The 21,958-nt window shown below is 51.0% G+C and overlaps 1 protein-coding gene across 3 annotated transcripts in view; it reads left to right on the top strand.

Moving 5' to 3' along the window:
• Window positions 1–21,958, top strand: part of ACAN (aggrecan) — a 71,610-nt gene that overhangs the window by 34,554 nt on the left and 15,098 nt on the right. The window contains exons 3-14 of one of the 3 annotated variants that reach the window (XM_025392340.1): window positions 563–946; window positions 1,907–2,081; window positions 3,717–3,844; window positions 5,313–5,606; window positions 7,511–7,888; window positions 9,252–9,426; window positions 9,908–10,035; window positions 11,446–11,739; window positions 13,819–14,058; window positions 17,128–19,154; window positions 19,215–20,844; window positions 21,730–21,843. In XM_025392340.1, coding sequence (XP_025248125.1) covers window positions 563–946; window positions 1,907–2,081; window positions 3,717–3,844; window positions 5,313–5,606; window positions 7,511–7,888; window positions 9,252–9,426; window positions 9,908–10,035; window positions 11,446–11,739; window positions 13,819–14,058; window positions 17,128–19,154; window positions 19,215–20,844; window positions 21,730–21,843 — 5,967 coding nt within the window. Of the gene's footprint in view, window positions 1–562; window positions 947–1,906; window positions 2,082–3,716; window positions 3,845–5,312; window positions 5,607–7,510; window positions 7,889–9,251; window positions 9,427–9,907; window positions 10,036–11,445; window positions 11,740–13,818; window positions 14,059–17,127; window positions 20,845–21,729; window positions 21,844–21,958 lie in introns of all 3 variants that reach the window. The other 2 variants (XM_025392339.1, XM_025392341.1) reach the window with 2 other exon arrangements.

The raw sequence follows: 21,958 nt of genomic DNA, 5'->3' as shown, positions 1-21,958 counted from the left end.
TCCACCCGCGTCCCTCAACTCCCAAACAGCAGAAGAGAGTGACTTGTCCCGGCGGCAAAGTCAGGCTTGCACCCAAAGCAGACCTCCCCAAATGGGACACATCTTGGAAGTTTTCTGTCTCAGCTTTAAAATTGTGTAGATTACTTTTCTACCCCAAAATAATTTTTCCCAAAACCTTTGAGTTAAGCTGTCACTCCAAGTAGATGGGTCCTGTTTTATTCCATGCTTTGATGCCCCCTGCAGTACCCCAGTTTGAGAAACAGGGAGGTGGTCTTGACCCTGACATCTCCCCTGCCCTCCTCTGGAATCCTTTTCTGGCTCCATAGTTTCCTTCTGGAGGTGCAGAGGCCAGGGGTCTTGAGGAACGCTGCTCTGGAAAGGGCGTTGCAAGCCTTCCTGGGGATTCCCACATGGCACAGGAGCATCCTCATTGTACAGACAGACACACTCATTGGATTTCGCTCTCTCAGGAGAGTGCATTGCTGGAAGGATGGATGGGGAGGCGGGGTGGTCCTCTCTAGGCACTAACAAGTCTCTCTTCCACCCCACCCCTCTCACACAGACCATGACAACTCGCTGAGTGTCAGCATCCCCCAACCATCCCCTCTGAGGGTCCTCCTGGGGACCTCCCTCACCATCCCCTGCTATTTCATCGACCCTATGCACCCTGTGACCACCGCCCCCTCTACTGCACCCCTGGCCCCAAGAATCAAGTGGAGCCGTGTGTCCAAGGAGAAGGAGGTAGTGCTGCTGGTGGCCACTGAAGGGCGCGTGAGGGTCAACAGTGCCTACCAGGACAAAGTCTCGCTGCCCAACTACCCGGCCATCCCCAGTGACGCCACCTTGGAAATTCAGAGCCTGCGCTCCAATGACTCTGGGGTCTACCGCTGCGAGGTGATGCATGGCATCGAGGACAGCGAGGCCACCCTGGAGGTCGTGGTGAAAGGTGAGAGCCTCCCACAGGGACAGACGCTGCTTCACCCGCAGAAAGACCCACAGCAGTCTCTGCAGTGCGGGCGCAGGCAGGCTGGCCTTCAAACCAGCTCCTCCACGCACCTCAGCCAAGTTACTTAATTAACTTCAGCTGCTTCCTCTGTGACATGGATCTGGTAATATCATTCTCTCTGGACTTAGGGAGCATTAAATACTTCTTGGCTATGGTCACAGGTAACTGACAGTTTGTGCTTCCCAAGAATCCCGTGATCCGGTGGCTCTTGTGATCGTGCCCATTTTACAGACAAGCAAACTGAGGTCAAGTGACTTGCCTGAGGTTACCCTGGAAATGAGTCAGAGCAGTCTCCTGACAGCTCATCCTGGTGTCTTTTCCCTCCCCTTCTCCACTCTCATTCTCAGTTCCAGAAGCCAAAGCAAGGACTGAAGACTCCCTGGTCTCTTTCTCTCTATGGCCCAAGGAGAACAGTCAGGTCCTTGGTTAGCTTCAGGACTTCAGTCAACACCAGATTTTTCCCAGGGGGAGGTACAGTGGGAGGCTCTGTCAAAGACGGTTCACTCCTGGGCACATCGTAAATGGGGTTTCTGCTAGGATGACCCTGGGCTGAGGGTGCAGGGGGTTCTGAGTGTCCCTTTCCCCTAACGCAATATGGGGGTCTTGGAGTGAAAAGAAAAAATTATAAGGAGGCAGATTTTAGTTTAATTCAAAGAACTTTCTCATTATCAGGATTATCATAAGTCTTCAAAAAGGAATGCTTTGTAAGATAGTGAGTTCCCCATTACAGGGTGTTCCAGCAAATTCAGAAGCATCACATGCAAAGGTGTACAGGGGGTCATGCATCAGCCTGGACCAGCTAGTTCCCTAAAGTCCCTTTGACTATTCTGCGAGGGCCTCGGTGATCAGAGACTGTGCCTGACCAGCTCTTCCGCTTGTGGGCGTGTATGTGTCTTGCAGGCATCGTGTTCCATTACAGAGCCATCTCTACACGCTACACCCTCGACTTTGACAGGGCGCAGCGGGCCTGCCTGCAGAACAGTGCCATCATTGCCACACCCGAGCAGCTGCAGGCCGCCTATGAAGACGGCTTCCACCAGTGTGATGCCGGCTGGCTGGCTGACCAGACTGTCAGGTGAGCCCCAGCCCACCAGCGAGTGGGGGCCAGGAGTCAGGGGCCACAAGGGAGTGGGGCGGGTGCTGGGTGGAACATTGGCCAGACTGAGCTGGTGCCAGCATGACACTGTGGCCAGTCTAGGTTAGGGGCCATGGTCATACCTTGGCCAAACAGGAGCTCAGTGACCCATCCCAAACCCTTGTTATTGTGATTCTCTCTTGCAAATGGGATGAGGGACTGCTAGCAACCTTGCCCTACGCGTCATTTTTTCCTACCCATTTTTTTCTTTGCCATGATTTCCTCACTTTTAAACTTTGGTGTCTTCAGTATTTTTGTAAACAACCTTCCATCCTTTTTATTTTTAATAAAGCAAGACATAAATTGAACCCTTTGGTACATCCTTCCCTGAGTGTAGTTGCTGGGGAGTGAGGTGCGGAGCAGTCCAGATAGACCCTGCCCTCAAGGGATCTCAATGCACTCTGAAGGCAAGATGATATCACCCATTCCAGGAGCACCATAGCTCCAACAGCCAGAACCACAAAGCCTGAAGGCAAGATGATATCATCACTCATTTCGGGTGCACCATAGCTCCAACAGCTAGAACCACAAAGCCTCAGGAAGAAAACAAAGGAAAATGTCTTTGCAGTCTCGGGGTAGGAAAAGAGATCTTAGGATACAAAAACTATAGCCATAAAAAAAAAAAAAAAAAGATGAGACAATAGTCTAGCACAGCGCAAGAGCCCACACCTGGGCGGGTAAAGAACTGGACTCAGCCGGGTGCAGTGGCTTCACGCCTGTAATCCTAACACTTTGGGAGGCCAAGGCGGGCGGATCATGAGATCAGGAGATCCAGACCATCCTGGCTAATATGGTGAAACCCCATCTCTACTAAAAAAATACAAAAAATTAGCCAGGCATGGTGGTAGGCACCTGTAGTCCCAGCTACTCAGGAGGCTGAGGCAGGAGAATTGCATGAACCTGGGAGGCGGAGCTTGCAGTGAGCCGAGATCGTGCCACTGCGCTCCAGTCTGGGCGACAGAGCAAGACTCCATCTCAAAAAAAGAAAAAACTGGACTCAAATTCCAGCTCTGGCACTTGGAAGCTGCGTGACTGTGGACAAATCGTTTAACACCTCTGAGCCCCAGTTTCTTCAAGTGTAAAGCAGATTGATGATAGCACCTACCTCATTGGGTTGACGTGAGACACAGATGATATACAGCGAGGCCTAAGAAACTATGACCCAGAGGCCAAGTCCAACCCACCCCTTGCTTCTGTAAATAAAGTTTTATTGGGACACAGTCACACCCATTTGCATATCCGTGGGTGCTTCATGGTACAGTGGCAGTTGAGTGGTCACCGCAGAGACTATGCAAAACCTAAAATATTTACTGTCTGGCCTTTTATAGAAAAAAAATACATGAGACCCTGATAGAGAAAGTGTGTTTTGTACCACTAAATATTGGGTAGTGGGGGCTGCCTTTAATCATGATTCACTGTAAAAATGGATAGGCAGTTGACATATTCAGAAGAGACATGGTCAAATGCAATATTAAGTCACTGTTGCCTCCGATGAGGGAGGAGGATTCAAGGGCAGAGGCCATGGGCTTCCCTTTGTCCCCTGAGTGTCACACCTCCATTTCGGGTTCCTGGCAGATACCCCATCCACACTCCCCGGGAAGGCTGCTATGGAGACAAGGATGAGTTTCCTGGTGTGAGGACGTATGGCATCCGAGACACCAACGAGACCTATGACGTGTACTGCTTCGCCGAGGAGATGGAGGGTGAGCTGCCCTGCCCACCGGGAGGCACCCAGCTCCCTTCCCAAGGCCCCCTTCCCCTCCCCATCTCCCCACTGACACAGGGTGCCAGCTCAGGGCCTGACACACTCCGTCCTCCTCTGCCATGAAGGGAGGTGGGCTGAGGCCACAGGTCTGCACCCCTCCCGCTCCACTTTGGAGAGGGTCTCAGTGGCCCCAACATCTGCAAAATGTCTGGTGTCACCACTGTACCCAAGAGCACATGTCACAGGAGGTTTCTCACCTGGGATTGCCCCTCCCAGCCGAAACCCTGGCTGCTGTGACAAGCACATCCCTGTTCTAAGGTCCACCATGCTGTCAAAGTCCAGCCCAGCCTTACCCTCACAAGCGACACTACACCAGCAACGAAGCTCCCAGGGCAGGTGGCCACCCAGCGACCCTCTCCCAGAGTCCCTGTGGGCAACCCCAGCTCTGTTCCTGGACAGAGCCGGAGGTGGCGGAGAGAAACCTAGACTTTTTCTGTTTTGTAAAGGGCACCGATTTTGGTCACAGAGTTACCCACACACGTGTATGACACCCTTTCCCCCATCTGCATCCATATACTCCTTTGTACATTCCAGACTCTGCAATGCCTGTCTCCTCCCTCCCTGCCCCCTGCTTCCCCAACCTGAGTACAGTGCCCACAGCTCCTCCAGGCTGGGGAGAAGAGCTGACAACAGGCACTTTCTGAGTAAGGGGCCACGGCCAGGCTTTCTCACCACCATAGCCCCCTGCCGCATTCCCACCTCAGGGGGCAGACCTGCCTATTCGGTAACAAGTTATTTGTGTGTTCCCACATTTGGCTAACCACAGACAAATAGAACGGCCCGTTAGAGCTGCCACTGAGCAGGGGTAGCCAGAACCGCCCCTGTGAGTGGATGCCCACCGCCCCCACCCTTACGCCTTACCCTTATCCCTGACACAACCTTGTTAGGTTTTGGGAAATTTTTTTTAAGCTCACAGTCCTCAAATGATGCCCTTACGGACTCTTCAGGGTCTAGAGACCCCAGTTTGGGAACCACTGCTCCAAGGGCTCAAGGTCTGATCCTGCTTTTCCCAGGATTATTTGAGTTTTTTAAAAGGATTTGCCTTGAGTGGGCAATGCTTAACTCCTAGGAAAGATCCCCCTAATGGTGGAATGCAAATGGGGCAAAGAAGCTTTTGAGCAGAATTTTCCTCCCAGATTTTAAGTTTGCTCCACCCTTTGCCCAATCTCTCTGCCATTTTTGCTGCTTCTCTCTTGGTCCCCTTGTTTTAGGAAATTGATGTCATCCTACACAAAAGCCCAGAAATAAGTAATGAAGGGCAAGATCTGAGATACAGACATGTGGGACCAGGACTTTGGGAAGTTAGAGGACTCCCCAGACCTCGTGGAAAAGTGTGGATCTCTCTGGGGGTGCAGAGCAGGGGGAGGGGGAGGAGACCCTTACCCAGCTGGCTGTGTCCTTCACAGGTGAGGTCTTTTATGCAACATCTCCAGAGAAGTTCACCTTCCAGGAAGCAGCCAATGAGTGCCGGCGGCTGGGTGCCCGACTGGCCACCACGGGCCAGCTCTACCTGGCCTGGCAGGCTGGCATGGACATGTGCAGTGCCGGCTGGCTGGCCGACCGCAGCGTGCGCTACCCCATCTCCAAGGCCCGGCCCAACTGCGGTGGCAACCTCCTGGGTGTGAGGACCGTCTACCTTCACGCCAACCAGACGGGCTACCCTGACCCCTCATCCCGCTACGACGCCATCTGCTACACAGGTGGGGCACGACTGGTGGTGGGAAGGGAGTTCATGCCACTAAAATGGGGTCCTAGAGAACGAGGAGATCTTGGAAAGGGAGGGTTGGTTTTTGCCCTCGAAAGGGCCACTGGGTACCTGAACCCCACGTTTTTAGGACACCCCTCCATTTTCACTGGTTTCTGGGAAGCACTAAGGTAGAGACTCTTGAGACTGCAGCGTATCCAGCCCTGTCTCATCGGATCAGCACACAAGAGGCTTAAAAGCCTCCAAATTGTTTTCTCCAGTTTGAATCAAAGCTCTGTCACCTACTACTGTGCAACCCTGGCAAAGTCAAGGCCGTGAACCTCACTCTTCTCATCTGTCTAGTGGGGAGATGGGGTACCCACCTAGGAAGATGTTGGGGGTCAGACATGAGACCCTGGCACCCATGGGAGGGTGCTGCTGTCTGCCTTTTTAAATTGAATGTGTCTAAAAGGAGGGTCAAAAGGGGTTTTGTTGTGTTCTGTTTTTTTGTTTTTCTTTGAGACAGAGTCTCACTCTGTCATCCAGGCGGGAGTTCAGTGGTGCAATCATAGCTTACTGCAGCCTTAGCCTCCTGGGCTCAAGCAATCCTCCTACCTCAGCCTCCCATGCAACTGGGAATACAGGCACCACCATGCTTTGCTAATTTTTTTTCCTTTTGGTAGAGATGGGGTCTCGTCATGTTGCCCAGGCTGGGCAAAATGTTATTTTATTTTATTATTTTTATGATTTTTGAGACAGAATCTCACTCTGTCGCCCAGGCTGGAGTGCAGTGGTGCAATCTCAGCTCATTGCAACCTCCATCTCCCAGGTTCAAGCGATTCTTCTGCCTCAGCCTCCCAGGTAGACTGGGATTACAGATGTGCGCCATCATGCCCAGCTAATTTTGTATTTTTAGTAGAGATGGTGTTTCACCATGTTGAGCAGGCTAGTCTTGAACTCCTGACCTCAGGTGATCCACCCGCCTCAGCCTCCCAAAGGGAAGCTGTAACTATAATCCCAGCGGGGTTACATGCATGAGCCACTGTACCCAGCCACAAAATGTTGTTGAAAAGAGTAGGGGAAAGTTTGATGGGGACTTTATTTTGAAAAATTACACCAAAATGTTCAAGTAAGTTTTTATCTTCCATTTAACACATTTTGGGTTACATGCTATCATAATTACATGCTAATCATAATTACATGCTAATTCTTGGAGGAAAAAGCAATGCATCACATGAATGAGGAGTTGCAAAACTTTTATGGTATAAGTGGTAATAACACAATGATAACTCATTACATGTTTCATTTCCACAACCTGATCTCACAGGAAGAGGGTTACTTTTGCAACAGTAGTTGGGATTTCCCCCTCGAAGCCTCTCTTAACCTTTTGGTATTCTAACTACTCTTTTGGAAGTAGTATCACTTTCATGAGACCCTCGTTTTTCCATGACTATGAGACAGGCAGTTCTCCAAAGACACCTTCATCAACTTCACAAACTGCGCTTTCTGCAAGATTTTCTGATTTCTCTTTATAACTGCCTTACCTGGTCCTGTTGGTTAGTTATAGCATCAGACAGTTGGCAAGGTGCTCATGAGACGAGTGAAGGAGCAGCTGTGTTGAGCAGGAAGGGATGTTGGGGTGGGAACTGATCTTTATGAGCAGTCAGCTCATTGGTCAATATCTTGCCCTCTGATAGCTCTTGCACTCTTTTGCAATCTTGAAACTGTGGGGACTCCTACAATGAATGCCAATAGCTGAGTACCCCTGAAATGGGCTTGGCAAGGCCCCTGGCACACAGTGGTGCCCTCCTGCCGCAGCCGGGAAAGAGGAAGAGCCATGCTCATCTCCAGCCCACTCCTCATCCCCCTCAAGCCGGTCCCAGGCTGAGAGGCTAAAGCTTGTCTTTGCCCCTCCCCTAGGTGAAGACTTCGTGGACATCCCAGAAAATTTCTTTGGAGTGGGGGTTGAGGAGGACATCACCGTCCAGACAGTGACCTGGCCTGACATGGAGCTGCCACTGCCTCGAAACATCACTGAGGGTGAAGCCCGAGGCAGTGTGATCCTTACCGTAAAGCCCATCTTCGATGTCTCCCCCAGTCCCCTGGAACCTGAGGAGCCCTTCACGTTTGCCCCTGAAATAGGGGCCACTGCCTTCCCTGAGGTTGAGAATGAGACTGGAGAGGCCACCAGGCCCTGGGGCTTTCCCACACCTGGCCTGGGCCCTGCCACAGCATTCACCAGTGAGGACCTCGTCGTGCAGGTGACCGCTGTCCCTGGGCAGCCGCATTTGCCAGGGGGTAAGTAGCTGCCCGTGGGTGCATCCAGGGGCAAGTGGAGAGAACTTAGCCTGCAGGGAAGGGATTCCCACAGTTGAAGGCTGTACCTTCTACTTAACCTGGCACCTGGGACAATGTTCTCTCCTCTCAGACCTTGCTTTCCTCATCTGTGAAACAAAAACAATAGGACAGACTATCAGGTCCACACTCTTGCCACCAAGGATTTATTTCAAATGAAGTCATATGTGGAATCCAGTCTCTACATCAAGCGGACACATGTGCCACATAGATCTAAGGGAAGTAGAGTGGAGAACAACTGGGGCTCCTTCTGTCCAGGGCCCCTCCTTGCCCCATCAGACACCCCCACAAAACAGAGCCACTAGAAAACTACTGCCTTGGATGACCCCTGAGGTCTCTCACTGCTCTGACCTCCCAGGACAAAGGCCAGCAAACTGTGGCCAGTGGGCTGGGTTTAGCTGTTCTGATATGGCCCATGACTTAAGAATGACTTTTACATTCTTAAATAGGGGCAAAAAGTCAAAAGAAAAATAATATTTTGTGACACATGAAAATTATATAAAATTCAAATTTCAATGTCCACAAATAAAGTTTGATTGGAACAAAGCCATAGCCATCTGTGGACAAGTTGTCTGTGGCTAACTGAGGACAATCACAGTGGGGTTGAATACAGTCAGTCCTTCATGTCCGGATTCAACCAACCGTGGATGGAAAATATTCCAAAAGAAAAGAAACAATAACATAACAATACAACAATAAAAGTAATACAGATTTAAAACAATATTACTTTTACATAGCATTGACATTGTTTCAGGTATTACAGGTAATCTAGAGATGATTTTATACAAATAGTACACTTTTATATCAGGGACTTGAGCCTCTGTGGATTTTGGTATCTGAGGACATCCTGGATCCCGAAGGATAACTGTAGTTGTTACAGAAGCCACATAGCCTACAAAGCCTAAAATATTTACCATTTGGCTCTTTCCAGAAAATGCTTCCAACTCCTATTCTAAGATGACAGTGTTCTAGGTGCTTAATACATGTGTGAGAGTTGGATGTCAGGTAGCATAGAGCCCAGTGCTTCCCAAACTCAAGTCTATGAACAAGGACACTCTGGTGTGGCCTTGTTCCATAATGGCCTTGGTGGGGTTCCCACACAGGGGAGGGGCAGATGGACACTGCCATCCACCATCACACCCACATGGCTACCAAGTGGGATTTCAGCTTGCATTGCCCTGATAAATCCAATATGTCAGGCAGCAGAAGTTGGCCTACCTCTGTGCCCATGGAGCCTTGGGAACTGCACACCATGGGTCCTCGAACCTGACTACTCCCTCTTCCTCTCCCCCTCCTCCCCACCCAGGGGTCGTATTCCACTACCGCCCAGGATCCACCCGCTACTCGCTGACCTTTGAGGAGGCGCAGCAGGCCTGCCTGCGCACCAGGGCAGTCATTGCCTCACCAGAGCAGCTCCAGGCTGCCTACGAAGCAGGCTATGAGCAGTGTGACGCCGGCTGGCTGAGGGACCAGACCGTCAGGTGAAGCCATGCTCCTCACCCAGCCCAAACCCAGCTGAAGAGGTCAGGCTTAAGGAGCCACAGACTGGCACGGCCCCCAGCACACTGAGCACCCAATACCTTGTGGGTTAATGAATTAATTAGTGACTCAACTGAGGCATATCCCAAAAGGGTGATGAAGGGCACTGGGTAATGTTCAGTTCTTGGTCATTTCTCCCCATCAGACAGAGGCAGCAGCCCTCTCCTCAAGTGCCCCGTTCCCCTCCAGCCTGACCCATGCAGCCGCTCTCTCCTGAAGCCAGAAATCCCCCAGGAGCCACCAGACCTTTCCCCAGGCTGCCCAGAGAACTTGCTGCATAAGGGGCTTCTTCCTAGTTTGAATCCCACCAGACAACTGAAGACATACCAAAGTCCCTGAGTGGCCTCTGGCCTCAGCCCAGGGCCCTGCATCTACCAGCCCCCGAAACAGGCCTTCATCTTCTCCTCTCACTCTCCTTTGCAGATACCCCATTGTGAGCCCACGGACCCCGTGCGTGGGTGACAAGGACAGCAGCCCAGGGGTCAGGACGTACGGCGTGCGCCCGTCAACAGAGACCTACGATGTCTACTGCTATGTGGACAGACTTGAGGGTACAGCCACATTCTCACATTTTGGGCCCTAGATGGGCAGGGGGGTGGGCAGGGGGCTGACAGGGTGATACAAAGAAGAGAGGGGGTTACCACACACCCACCCACCCCTGATCCCACCCAGCTTTCCAGGTGGGAAAGGGTCCTGCTGAAAAGGAAGGCCCCCAGGCCCTCCCTCAGATCCAGCCCCAGCTCTCCTACTGAATATTTCCTGTGGTCTCCTCCGGCATTGCAGGGGAGCATCCGTCCCTTTAAAAAGCAGTGAGGTCTGTGGGTAAATCTCAGTTTATTATAAATAAACGCTATATACACCAACTCCTTCTTGGAGATTCCCAGTGCCTGGGCACAAATCAAAGGCACTGAGAAGTCCTGCAGTAAAAACAAAAACAAAAACAAAAAAAACCTCTTTAGGTCGGGCGCCGTGGCTCACACCTGTAATCCTAGCACTTTGGGAGGCAGAGGTGCCTCAGTGTGGGTGGATTGCTCTAGCCCAGGAGTTCGAGACTGGCCTGGGCAATGTGGCCAAACCCTGTCTCTACTTATTTAAAAAGAAAGAAAAAGAAAAACTTCCTTAACTTTCTTTAACTCAGCATTGCCCAATTTTTAACCACAGACCTTTATTTTGTTTTATTTCATTTCTTTCCATTTCCATGAAAATTACCAAATTTCCACTGACTGCAATTTTGGAAATGCTGGTATTCCAGAAAGATCTTGGCATTGCCACTCACTTGTTTCAAGACCCTGGGCAAGTCACTTAACCTCTCTAAGCCTCAGCTCCTTCATCTATAAAAATGGGAGTGATTTATATGTACATCAGAGGTTTTTTTGAGTATTAAATGAGATATGTATGAAAAGTTCTTGGCACAAGTAGGTGTTCAGTAAGTGTAAACTCTCCTAGCCCTGAACCGGATAGGTACCAGGTGCATTGCTAGGTGCTGCAACCCAGCCCTACCCTGGATGAGTTCCCAGGGTGTGGGGTGGGCAGGTCCACAGCAGTCACAGTGTTAAGTGCCGTGGTATAGGGGTGCACAGGGATTGGAGGGGGCCCGGGTGAGCCGCCTTGCTTGGCCAAGGAAGGGGATGCCTAAGTGTGACTGGAGAATCCAGAAAAGAGGGAAGGAGGAAAAGTTGTTGTGGAAACAACTCAGTCCAGTTTGACTGGAATTTTGACTTTTTTGGCACTGAAAGTCCTGTGTCCCGGGATAGCCCAGTCCAGTACAAACCAGAGTGGTGGTCACTTATTTCCCAGGGTTCCAGAAAATCTAAGGGAGAGTGGTCAAAGAAGGGGTGATGGAGCTGGGCTGAGTCTTAGCCCTGGTAAGGAGAGTTGGAGAAGCTCTGTCCTGGGTGGGCAGGGATTGACCTGGCCTGAGTGTGGGGGGGTCATATCCTACCGCTTGTCTCTGCCCCCAGGGGAGGTGTTCTTCGCCACACGTCTTGAGCAGTTCACCTTCCAGGAAGCACTGGAGTTCTGTGAATCTCACAATGCCACGCTGGCCACCACGGGCCAGCTCTACGCCGCCTGGAGCCGCGGCCTGGACAAGTGCTATGCTGGCTGGCTGGCCGATGGCAGCCTCCGCTACCCCATCGTCACCCCAAGGCCTGCCTGCGGTGGGGACAAACCAGGCGTGAGAACGGTCTACCTCTACCCTAACCAGACGGGCCTTCCGGACCCACTGTCCCGGCACCATGCCTTCTGCTTCCGAGGTATGCAGCCTCGCCTCGGCTCCAGCAGCCCCTTTTGTCTGGAGACCTGGGTTCACCCTGTCCTGCCACCACCCAGTTTCCCATCCATCAGCGCAAGAAAAAGTCAGTCCCTCTGGGGCAGAACCAGCTCTGAAACCAGCACAGCGCAGGCTTTGACCCCAAGGCAAGGTCATCCTTCTAAAGTTCCCCAGAGACAAGTAGAGATAAATAAGGGCTTGAGCTGGTACTAGAAATGAGGCAGACCTGAATCTGAGTTATGGTTCTGCTACTTAATAGCTGTGTGAAAATGGAGATATAATGGTTCCTACTTCAGAGAGAGCTGCAAGAATTAATTGAGTGCACGTGGTGCCCTTGGCATAGTGCCTGGGACACAGTAAATGCTCAATAAATGTTTGCTTTATTTCGTATACTTATATATATGTAAAGCTGTAATATACAGCTTTATTTTATACAACCTGTAACTTGAACATCCTTGTCAAATTCTCTCCTGCTTGCAAATATTTTTGTGATGAGTTTAGTCAAATTATTCTATTATTCTTCACTAAGCACTGATGATTCATGTTTTTTGTTGACCCATGCTATGGATATGCTACCATTTCAACCATCACTCCCCATTGGACTTCTGAGAGTGGTGTCATCAAGCAATATAATAAGCATGGCCAGACCACAGCCAGGGAATTGCTGGGCTCTGATTAGATGAGTTCCTGCATAGTCCATGAAGGGTCTGGGTGCATGGACTAGAATGTAGATTGTAATAACAGCCTGTGCCATGTTTTAGATAGTTTACATCAAAACTGAGTGTCTTTGCAACTTCCTGTGAATCTATAATTATTCTCAAATAAACGTAAGGGGAAAAAAACTTGAGTGTCCCCAAGTTTCCCAGAAATCCAGGGTCACTTTTAAAACCCAATTCAAGGCCAGGAGCAGTGGCTCATGCCTGTAATCCCAGCACTTTGGGAGGTTGAGGCAGGTGGATCACTTGAGGTCAGGAGTTCAAGATCAGCCTGGTCAACAGGTATCAGGCGAAACCCTGTCTCTACTGATAAAAGTGCAAAAATTAGCTGGGCTTGGTGGTGTGCACCTGTAATCCCAGCTACTGGGGAGGCTGAGGCAGGAGAATCTCCTGAACCCGGGAGGCGGAGGTTACAGTGAGCCAAGATTGTTCTGCTGCACTCCAGCCTGGACAGCAGAGCAAGACTCTGTCTCAAAAAAAAAAAAAAAAAAAAATTCGAAATTCAGCCCCACTCAGCCAGACTCTAAAAGTCAAGTTCAATTCTCTCCCAGAGGCTTTGATGAGGCTCTTGTACCAGTGCCCGTCTCCCTGCTCTGGGAAGCAGAAGCCAAGCCAGTTAGCCTCCCAGGAAGTTCCCAGCCATGCTACCCCCAGCCGCCCACTCCTGACCCTCTGTGAACTCAGCCTTGTATATTATCCTGCACAGTTCAGCTTCCTTGCTGACCATGCCCACTGCTGGTCCCCCCACGCCAGAACACTTACCCCCAGCCCATGAATCCTACCTTCACACTTTCAAATGCTGAGATGGTTTCATGGAATTTAAGCACCATCCTCCTATTTTTAGTCCTGACACACTTGGAACATAATCCCTGTCCCTAAGATCGGCAGCGTTGTTCAGCGGTTGAGAGCATGGAGTCTGGCACCAGATGCTTGAATTCAAAGACTAGATCTGCCATTTGTAAGCCATTGACCCTGGGCAAATCATGTAACTCTGTGCCTCAGTTTCCCCATCTGTAAAATGAGATTAATCATCTCTCTCTCATAAAGCTGTTGTGAGATAAAGTGATTTTATATACATAAGCCTTTATAGCAATGCCTGGCATGTATGATCGATTCTGCAGGGGAGATGACCCAGATCACCGGAACTAAACTGCTGATGGTGCATATGGATAGTGTATCACTGGTGCCGATGGCTCTTACTAAGCGAGAAGGCAAACAGCCATCCGCTGAACTAGGTGGTGGGGCCTGGCCCACCTCAGAGTCCCCTAGCTCTCTCAAGAAGGGCCAGCCACGGACGGGTCACTGGTAAAAGAGGGACTCACTCTCACTACCCACATCTCCTTTAGGGGTTTCGGCGGTTCCTTCTCCAGGAGAAGAAGAGGGTGGCACACCCACATCACCCTCTGGTGTGGAGGACTGGATCGCTACCCAAGTGGTGCCTGGTGTGGCTGCTGTCCCTGTAGAAGAGGAGACAACTGCTGTACCCTTAGGGGAGACTACTGCCATCCTAGAGTTCACCACTGAGCCAGAAAACCAGACAGAATGGGAACCAGCCTACACCCCAATGGGCACATCCCCGCTGCCAGGTTGGTATGGTTTGGGTTCTGGGGCACACCCTGAAGCTGCATGCCCCTGTCTGCCTACAGTGTGCCTGGTGGGGTGGGAGGTTTCCCTCCCTGGGATTTGTGCTGTTTCCCCAGCCCTGACACCGTCTGGGTGTGCTGCTGTGGGCAACTTTAGCCACCTCAACTGGCCTCTAGGACCTGCCCCAGAGTGACAAAAACAGCCTTGTTCATAAAATGCTTCTATACACATTTACTGTTCTGGCCCTTATTTCCCTTGCATGAACCCCCAAATGCCCAGGACTGTGCTGATCAGAGGGCCCTCAGTTACCTTGTCCTCTTTCACTGACACCCTTACCCTAACTTCAACCCTCTCTTGTGGGAGAAAGAACCAGGGAGGGGGTTACTGTTGGAAGTCTGACTGTGACCTGTCTCCTTGCCTTTCTCCTCCTTCCATGTCCCTCTTCTGGGCCAGGCCTCCTCAGCCAGAACCTCCTGAACTCCATCTGTCACAATTAAACCAGATGATACTTAACAGGATGAAAGCAGCGTCCCTAAACCTTGTTGGATAAAGTGTTTTGTGGCCACTAAGGTTTGGGAAATGCTGGCTTACAGAGGTTAACAGGTTTCCTCACTGCAGACCTTCTCAGAGCTTTGAACATGCTAATACGCACTGTAAATCTCCAAGAGGAGGTGATAGATGTGGTGTGTCCCAAATGAACCTTACCATAGAGCATTGTTAGTATCTAGCAGCTTCCAGTTGGGGTAAGCTTGATTTAAAACAATGTACAGTAGTATATGTGTATACCTGGTAGAGTCGGTTTCCCTGGGGGTATGTGCATCTGAAAAAAGGAGTGTATCCAAGCTCCCACTAACTCATCCAGCCATGCATCAGCATTCTGTGCATGGTTCCAGAGCAATCTGTTGGTGTCAGGCCCTCTTCTGGGCATTGGAGATGCAAAGCCTGGCCTCCCTCCATATCAGAAGGTTAGGATGCCTCTGTAGAGCAGGGGAGAGTCTGGCCAGCAGCCTCACCCAGCAGTCACACCTGCCTGTGGCCTTCCTCGCCCTCACCAGGACAAGAATGACTGAGTCCTCTTTGGCATCAGGATATGACTTTGCACAGGACTCTGGCAACCACTAGTGGGGAGTTACCAGTGAGAAAGTGGCTCCAGCAGCCTGCTAGAAATGTTTTCTAGACTTCAGTTCCTGACCACCTTGCTGATTTCAGCCATATCTGGGAACCATCTGCACTTTCATTTGCTCCATGTATTTTTCTTTAAGTTGACTTGCTTTAAAAAAAAGAAATGTAGGGCTGAGTATGGTGGCTTACACCTGTAATCCCAGCACTTTGGGAGGCCAAGGTGGGAGGACCACTTGAGGCCAGGAGTTCAAGACAAGCCTGGCCAACATGGCAAAACCCACTGTCTACTATAAATACAAAAATTATCCAGGTGTGGTGGCACACACCTGTAGTCCCAGCTACTCAGGAGGCAGAGGCATGAGAATCACTTGAACCCAGGAGGTGGAGGTTGCAGTGAGCCAAGATGGTACCACCGTACTGCAGCCTGGGCAACAGAGCGAGACCCTGTCTCCAAAAAAAAAAAAAGAAAGAAAGAAAGAAATGTAAATTTATTTAAGAGGGAACTGTTATATTATGACTGCACATGGTCATCCTGGTGTGTTTCATAGATAGATACATAGATACATACATACATACATATATACCTATCAAAATAAAAATCATCTTTTTTGGGTCCTGCCCAGCTAACTTTTTTTTTTTTTTTTTTTTGCATGGCACCACCGCTATTCTTCATGCCCCACCTCCCCCTCTAAGATTCTCCTCTCAGCAAGAACAAACTAAACCTGCCCAGTGGACCCAGCACCCTCAGTGCTCAGGGGCCCCACCTGGGAAGTAGGCCCCAAAGTACGTACAAGGTTAAAATGCAGTGTGGTTATTTTTCAAATGCCAAAGGAAAGAAGAACTAAAGCAAAGAATGTAGCCTTGATTAGTTAGAATTTTGGGTTTTCCTTTTTTCATTTCTCTATTTTTCAAATTATCTATAATAGTGTTCTCAGAATTGGAAACAAGTCACTGTATGTTTACAAACATCACCACCTGGCCCTTTCTTCCTCAGAAGGATGGCTTAAAATGAACAGTTCTTACACTGAAGAGTCCCAGCATCACAGGGAGGGCTTGCTAAAACACAGCATGCCGGGCTCCTTCCCAGAGTTGCTGAATCAGTGGGGCTGGGGTGAGGTCTAGGAATTTGCTTTTCTATCAAGCTCCCAGAGGATGCTGTTGTTGCGAGTCCAAGCTTTGAAAACCATGGGACCAAATCAGTAAGATGGTAATGTGGAAATACTTGCAGGATGACCTTGGTGGTCTTCAATGGTGGCCAGGCCCCCACATCCAGTGGGTTGTGTGGATGGTGGCCCCCGCATCTCACACAAAGTACAGCCTGTGTAGCCCATGTCCCTGTGGGCAGTTGGCGGGGCTTCCCAGTTCCCTACCTCCCTCCTTCCTTTCTCCCTATCCTCCTGTTTCCTTCCTTCCTTCCTTCCTTCCTTCCTTCCTTCCTTCCTTCCTTCCTTTCTTCATTTCCAAGACACTTTACACAGTTCCATTAGAAAGCATTTGGATGGGCCGGGCGTGGTGGCTCACACCTGTAATCCCTGCACTTTGGGAGGCCGAGGCGGGCGGATCATGAGGTCAGGAGATCAAGACCATCCTGGCTAACACGGTGAAACCCTGCCTCTACTATAAATACAAAAAATTAGCCGGGCGCGGTGGCGGGCACCTGCAGTCCCAGCTACTCGGGAGGCTGAGGCAGGAGAATGGCGTGAACCCAGGAGGCAGAGCTTGCAGTGAGCCGAGATCGCGCCACTGCACTCCAGCCTGGGCGACAGAGTGAGACTCCACCTCAAAAAAAAAAAAAAAAAAAAAAAAAAAGAAAGCATTTGGACATGTTGCTGAGCTCTTGAGAGAAAAATTTTACTGTGGAAAGAATGGAGTTTAGATTCTATGTATGAGCTTAAAATGGGACAGAGTTAATAAACTCACACCTCATCTTTCTTCCTTCTTTCCTACAGGGATCCTTCCTACTTGGCCTCCCACTGGCACAGCAACAGAGGAAAGCACAGAAGGCCCTTCTGCAACTGAAGTGCTTACTGCCTCAAAGGAACCATCCCCCCCAGAGGTGCCATTCCCCTCGGAGGAGCCATCACCCTCAGAGGAACCATTCCCCTCAGTGAGGCCATTCCCCTCAGTGGAGCCGTCCCCCTCGGAGGAGCCATTCCCCTCCAAGGAGCCGTCCCCCTCAGAGGAGCCATCCCCCTCAGAAGAGCCATATACACCTTCACCCCCGGTGCCCAGCTGGACTGAGCTGCCAGGCTCTGGGGAGGAATCTGGGGCCCCTGATGTCAGTGGTGACTTCATAGGCAGTGGAGACGTTTCAGGACACCTTGACTTCAGTGGGCAGCTGTCAGGGGACAGGGCAAGTGGACTGCCCTCTGGAGACCTTGACTCCAGTGGTCTTACTTCCACAGTGGGCTCAGGCCTGCCTGTGGACAGTGGACTAGCCTCAGGGGATGAAGAGAGAATTGAGTGGTCCAGCACTCCTACAGTTGGTGAACTGCCCTCTGGAGCTGAGATCCTAGAGGGCTCTGCCTCTGAAGTTGGGGACCTCAGTGGACTTCCTTCTGGAGAAGTTCTAGAGACTTCTGCCTCTGGAGTAGGAGACCTCAGTGGGCTTCCTTCTGGAGAAGTTCTAGAGACTTCTGCCTCTGGAGTAGGAGACCTCAGTGGGCTTCCTTCTGGAGAAGTTCTAGAGACTTCTACCTCTGGAGTAGGAGACCTCAGTGGACTTCCTTCTGGAGAAGTTCTAGAGACTTCTACCTCTGGGGTAGGGGACCTTAGTGGACTGCCTTCTGCAGGAGAAGTTCTAGAGACTACTGCCTCTGGAGTAGAGGACATCAGCGGGCTTCCTTCTGGAGAAGTTCTAGAGACTACTGCCTCTGGAGTAGAGGACATCAGTGGGCTTCCTTCTGGAGAAGTTCTGGAGACTACTGCCTCTGGAGTAGAGGACATCAGTGGGCTTCCTTCTGGAGAAGTTCTAGAGACTACTGCCTCTGGAGTAGGAGACCTCGGTGGGCTTCCTTCTGGAGAAGTTCTAGAGACTTCTACCTCTGGAGTAGGAGACCTCAGTGGACTTCCTTCTGGAGAAGTTGTAGAGACTTCTACCTCTGGAGTAGAGGACCTCAGTGGACTTCCCTCTGGAGGAGAAGTTCTAGAGACTTCTACCTCTGGAGTGGAGGACATCAGCGGGCTTCCTTCTGGAGAAGTTCTAGAGACTACTGCCTCTGGAATAGAGGATGTCAGTGAACTTCCTTCAGGAGAAGGTCTAGAGACCTCTGCTTCTGGAGTAGAGGACCTCAGCAGGCTCCCTTCTGGAGAAGTTCTAGAGACTTCTGCCTCTGGAGTAGGGGACATCAGTGGACTTCCTTCTGGAGGAGAAGTTCTAGAGATTTCTGCCTCTGGAGTCGGGGACATCAGTGGACTTCCTTCTGGAGGAGAAGGTCTAGAGACCTCTGCTTCTGGAGTAGGGACTGACCTCAGTGGACTTCCTTCTGGAAGGGAGGGTCTAGAGACTTCAGCTTCTGGAGCTGAGGACCTCAGTGGGTTGCCTTCTGGAAAAGAAGACTTGGTGGGTCCAGCTTCTGGAGACTTGGACTTGGGAAAACTGCCTTCTGGAACTCTAGGAAGTGGACAAGCTCCAGAAACAAGTGGCCTTCCCTCTGGGTTTAGTGGCGAGTATTCTGGGGTGGACCTTGGAAGTGGCCCACCCTCTGGCCTGCCTGACTTTAGTGGACTTCCATCTGGATTCCCAACTGTTTCCCTAGTGGATTCTACATTGGTGGAAGTGGTCACAGCCTCCACTGCAAGTGAACTGGAAGGGAGGGGAACCATTGGCATCAGTGGTGCGGGAGAAATATCTGGGCTGCCCTCCAGTGAGCTGGACATTAGTGGGGAAGCTAGTGGACTCCCTTCAGGAACTGAACTCAGTGGCCAAGCATCTGGGTCTCCTGATGTCAGTGGGGAAACACCTGGACTCTTTGATGTCAGTGGACAGCCATCAGGGTTTCCTGATATCAGTGGGGGGACATCTGGGATTTTTGAGGTTAGTGGGCAGCCATCAGGGTTTCCTGACACTAGCGGGGAAACATCTGGAGTGACTGAGCTTAGCGGGCTCTCCTCTGGACAACCAGGTGTTAGTGGAGAAGCATCTGGGGTTCCTTATGGCAGTAGTCAACCCTTTGGCATAACCGACCTGAGTGGAGAAACATCCGGGGTCCCTGATCTCAGTGGGCAGCCTTCAGGGTTACCAGGGTTCAGTGGGGCAACATCAGGAGTCCCTGACCTGGTTTCTGGTGCCACAAGTGGCAGCGGTGAATCTTCTGGCATTACATTTGTGGACACCAGTTTGGTTGAAGTGACCCCTACTACATTTAAAGAAGAAGAAGGCTTAGGGTCTGTGGAACTCAGTGGCCTCCCTTCCGGAGAGGCAGATCTGTCAGGCAGATCTGGGATGGTGGATGTCAGTGGACAGTTTTCTGGAACAGTCGATTCCAGTGGGTTTACATCCCAGACTCCAGAATTCAGTGGCCTACCAATTGGCATAGCTGAGGTCAGTGGAGAATCCTCTGGAGCTGAGACTGGGAGCAGCCTGCCCTCGGAAGCATATTATGGCAGTGGACTTCCATCTGGTTTCCCCACTGTCTCTCTTGTAGATAGAACTTTGGTGGAATCTGTAACCCAGGCTCCAACAGCACAAGAGGCAGGAGAAGGGCCTTCTGGCATTTTAGAACTCAGTGGTACTCATTCTGGAGCACCAGACATGTCTGGGGACCATTCTGGATTTCTGGACCTAAGCGGGCTGCAGTTCGGGCTGGTAGAGCCCAGTGGAGAGCCACCAAGTACCCCATATTTTAGTGGGGATTTTGCCAGCACCACCGATGTAAGTGGAGAATCCTCTGCAGCCGTGGGCACCAGTGGAGAGGCCTCGGGACTTCCAGAAGTTACTTTAATCACTTCTGAGTTCATGGAGGGTGTTACTGAACCAACTGTTTCTCAGGAACTTGGCCAAAGGCCTCCTGTGACACACACATCCCAGCTTTTTGAGTCCAGTGGAGAAGCCTCCGCAGCTAGGGACATTAGTGGAGCTACCCCATTGCTCCCTGGGTCTGGAGTAGAAGTGTCATCAGTCCCAGAATCTAGCAGTGAGACGTCCGCCTATCCTGAGGCTGGAGTTGGGGCATCTGCTGCCCCTGAGACCAGCGGAGAAGATTCTGGGTCACCTGATCTGAGTGAAACCACCTCTGCATTCCATGAAGCTGACCGTGAGAGATCCTCTGGCCTAGGAGTGAGCGGCAGCACTTTGACATTTCAAGAAGGCGAGCCGTCAGCTTCCCCAGAAGTGAGTGGAGAATCTACCACCACTGGTGATGTGGGGACAGAGGCACCAGGCTTGCCTTCAGCCACTCCCACGGCTTCTGGAGACAGGACTGAAATCAGCGGAGACTTGTCTGGTCATACCTCGGGGCTGGGCATTGTCATCAGCACCAGCATCCCAGAGTCTGAGTGGACCCAGCAGACCCAGCGCCCTGCAGAGGCGCATCTAGAAACTGAGTCCTCAAGCCTCCTGTACTCAGGAGAAGAGACTCACACAGCCAAAACAGCCACCTCCCCAACAGATGCTTCCATCCCAGCTTCTCCAGAATGGACAGGTGAATCAGAGTCAACTGTTGCAGGTATTGTTGGAATTTTTTCCCCCTTTAAATGTGCTTGGGTAGTTCACACTGTAGGCTACTGTAGCAGAGAAGGAGACAGCGTAGCTTTAAGGTTCCAAGAACAGCTCCACCACAGGTTAGCTGTGCAGCCTCAGGCAATAGTCTTCACCTCTCTGAGCCTCATCTGTAACAAGAGTAGGATAATACTATACCAGGGAAGATTAAGCAGAACAGAAACATAGATAAAGCAAGCACTTAGCATCACACTCTGCATACAGTGCACACTTACAAAGATTAGTGATGCTATTGTTACAGCAGAGTTACAGTCCATGAGTTTTCACATGTGAATTCAACTATCTGTACTTGGCACAGGGAGAGAAGGATGACTGTTTAGCTAGTGCTAGAAATTCTGCTCATGCACCCTGCCCCGGAGTGAGTGTGAGATGAGAGAGTAAATCTGTTGATGGTGTTTGTGGCTGAATATTTATTTTGTGCAGGGTTAAAACCTGCACAATTTAAGGAACTATGAAATGTCATTTGGCTCTCTGGCTTTAGATTCATCCCCAACCCCATCCCTGCACAAAGGGGCTCCTGTACTGTCATGATTGTCTCACTGTGACATAACCCCATATGCCAGGCAGTGGGCACTGGTAGCTGATTTTCCTTTGTTTTTTTGCTCTGGGGTCCCTTGTACCTTCCTTTGTGCTGAGAGAGCTTTCACAGCTGGAGAGCTCCCCCGATGCTGTGGGTCAGGTGCCCAGGAGGGACACAGGCCCCGGAAAAGTGCTGACCCAAAGCCAGCCTCGTGGACTTCAGGGACCTCATGCCCCAACTTTGAGGTCTTAGAGGCCATGGTAGCCAGGTGACTGTGTTCTTGATGCTCAACCTCTCCCCTGGGGGTTGCAGCCCCCACCAGGTCCTGTGCAGAGGAGCCCTGTGGCGCTGGGACCTGCAAGGAGACAGAGGGTCATGCCATATGCCTGTGCCCCCCTGGCTACACTGGCGAGCACTGTAACATAGGTAAGGCCCTCACTGGCCGTGGAGAGTGCGGGCGGAGGTGCTGGACAGATGCCTTCATCCCCCAAAGGGTCCCCAGGCAGGGGGAGGCAACCAAGGTCCACTGAGGCTCAGGCTT

Source organism: Theropithecus gelada, chromosome 7b, assembly GCF_003255815.1.
Source record: "Theropithecus gelada isolate Dixy chromosome 7b, Tgel_1.0, whole genome shotgun sequence".
Classification (NCBI taxonomy): Eukaryota; Metazoa; Chordata; class Mammalia; order Primates; family Cercopithecidae; genus Theropithecus; species Theropithecus gelada.
This window is presented reverse-complemented; position numbering and strand designations above follow the sequence as displayed.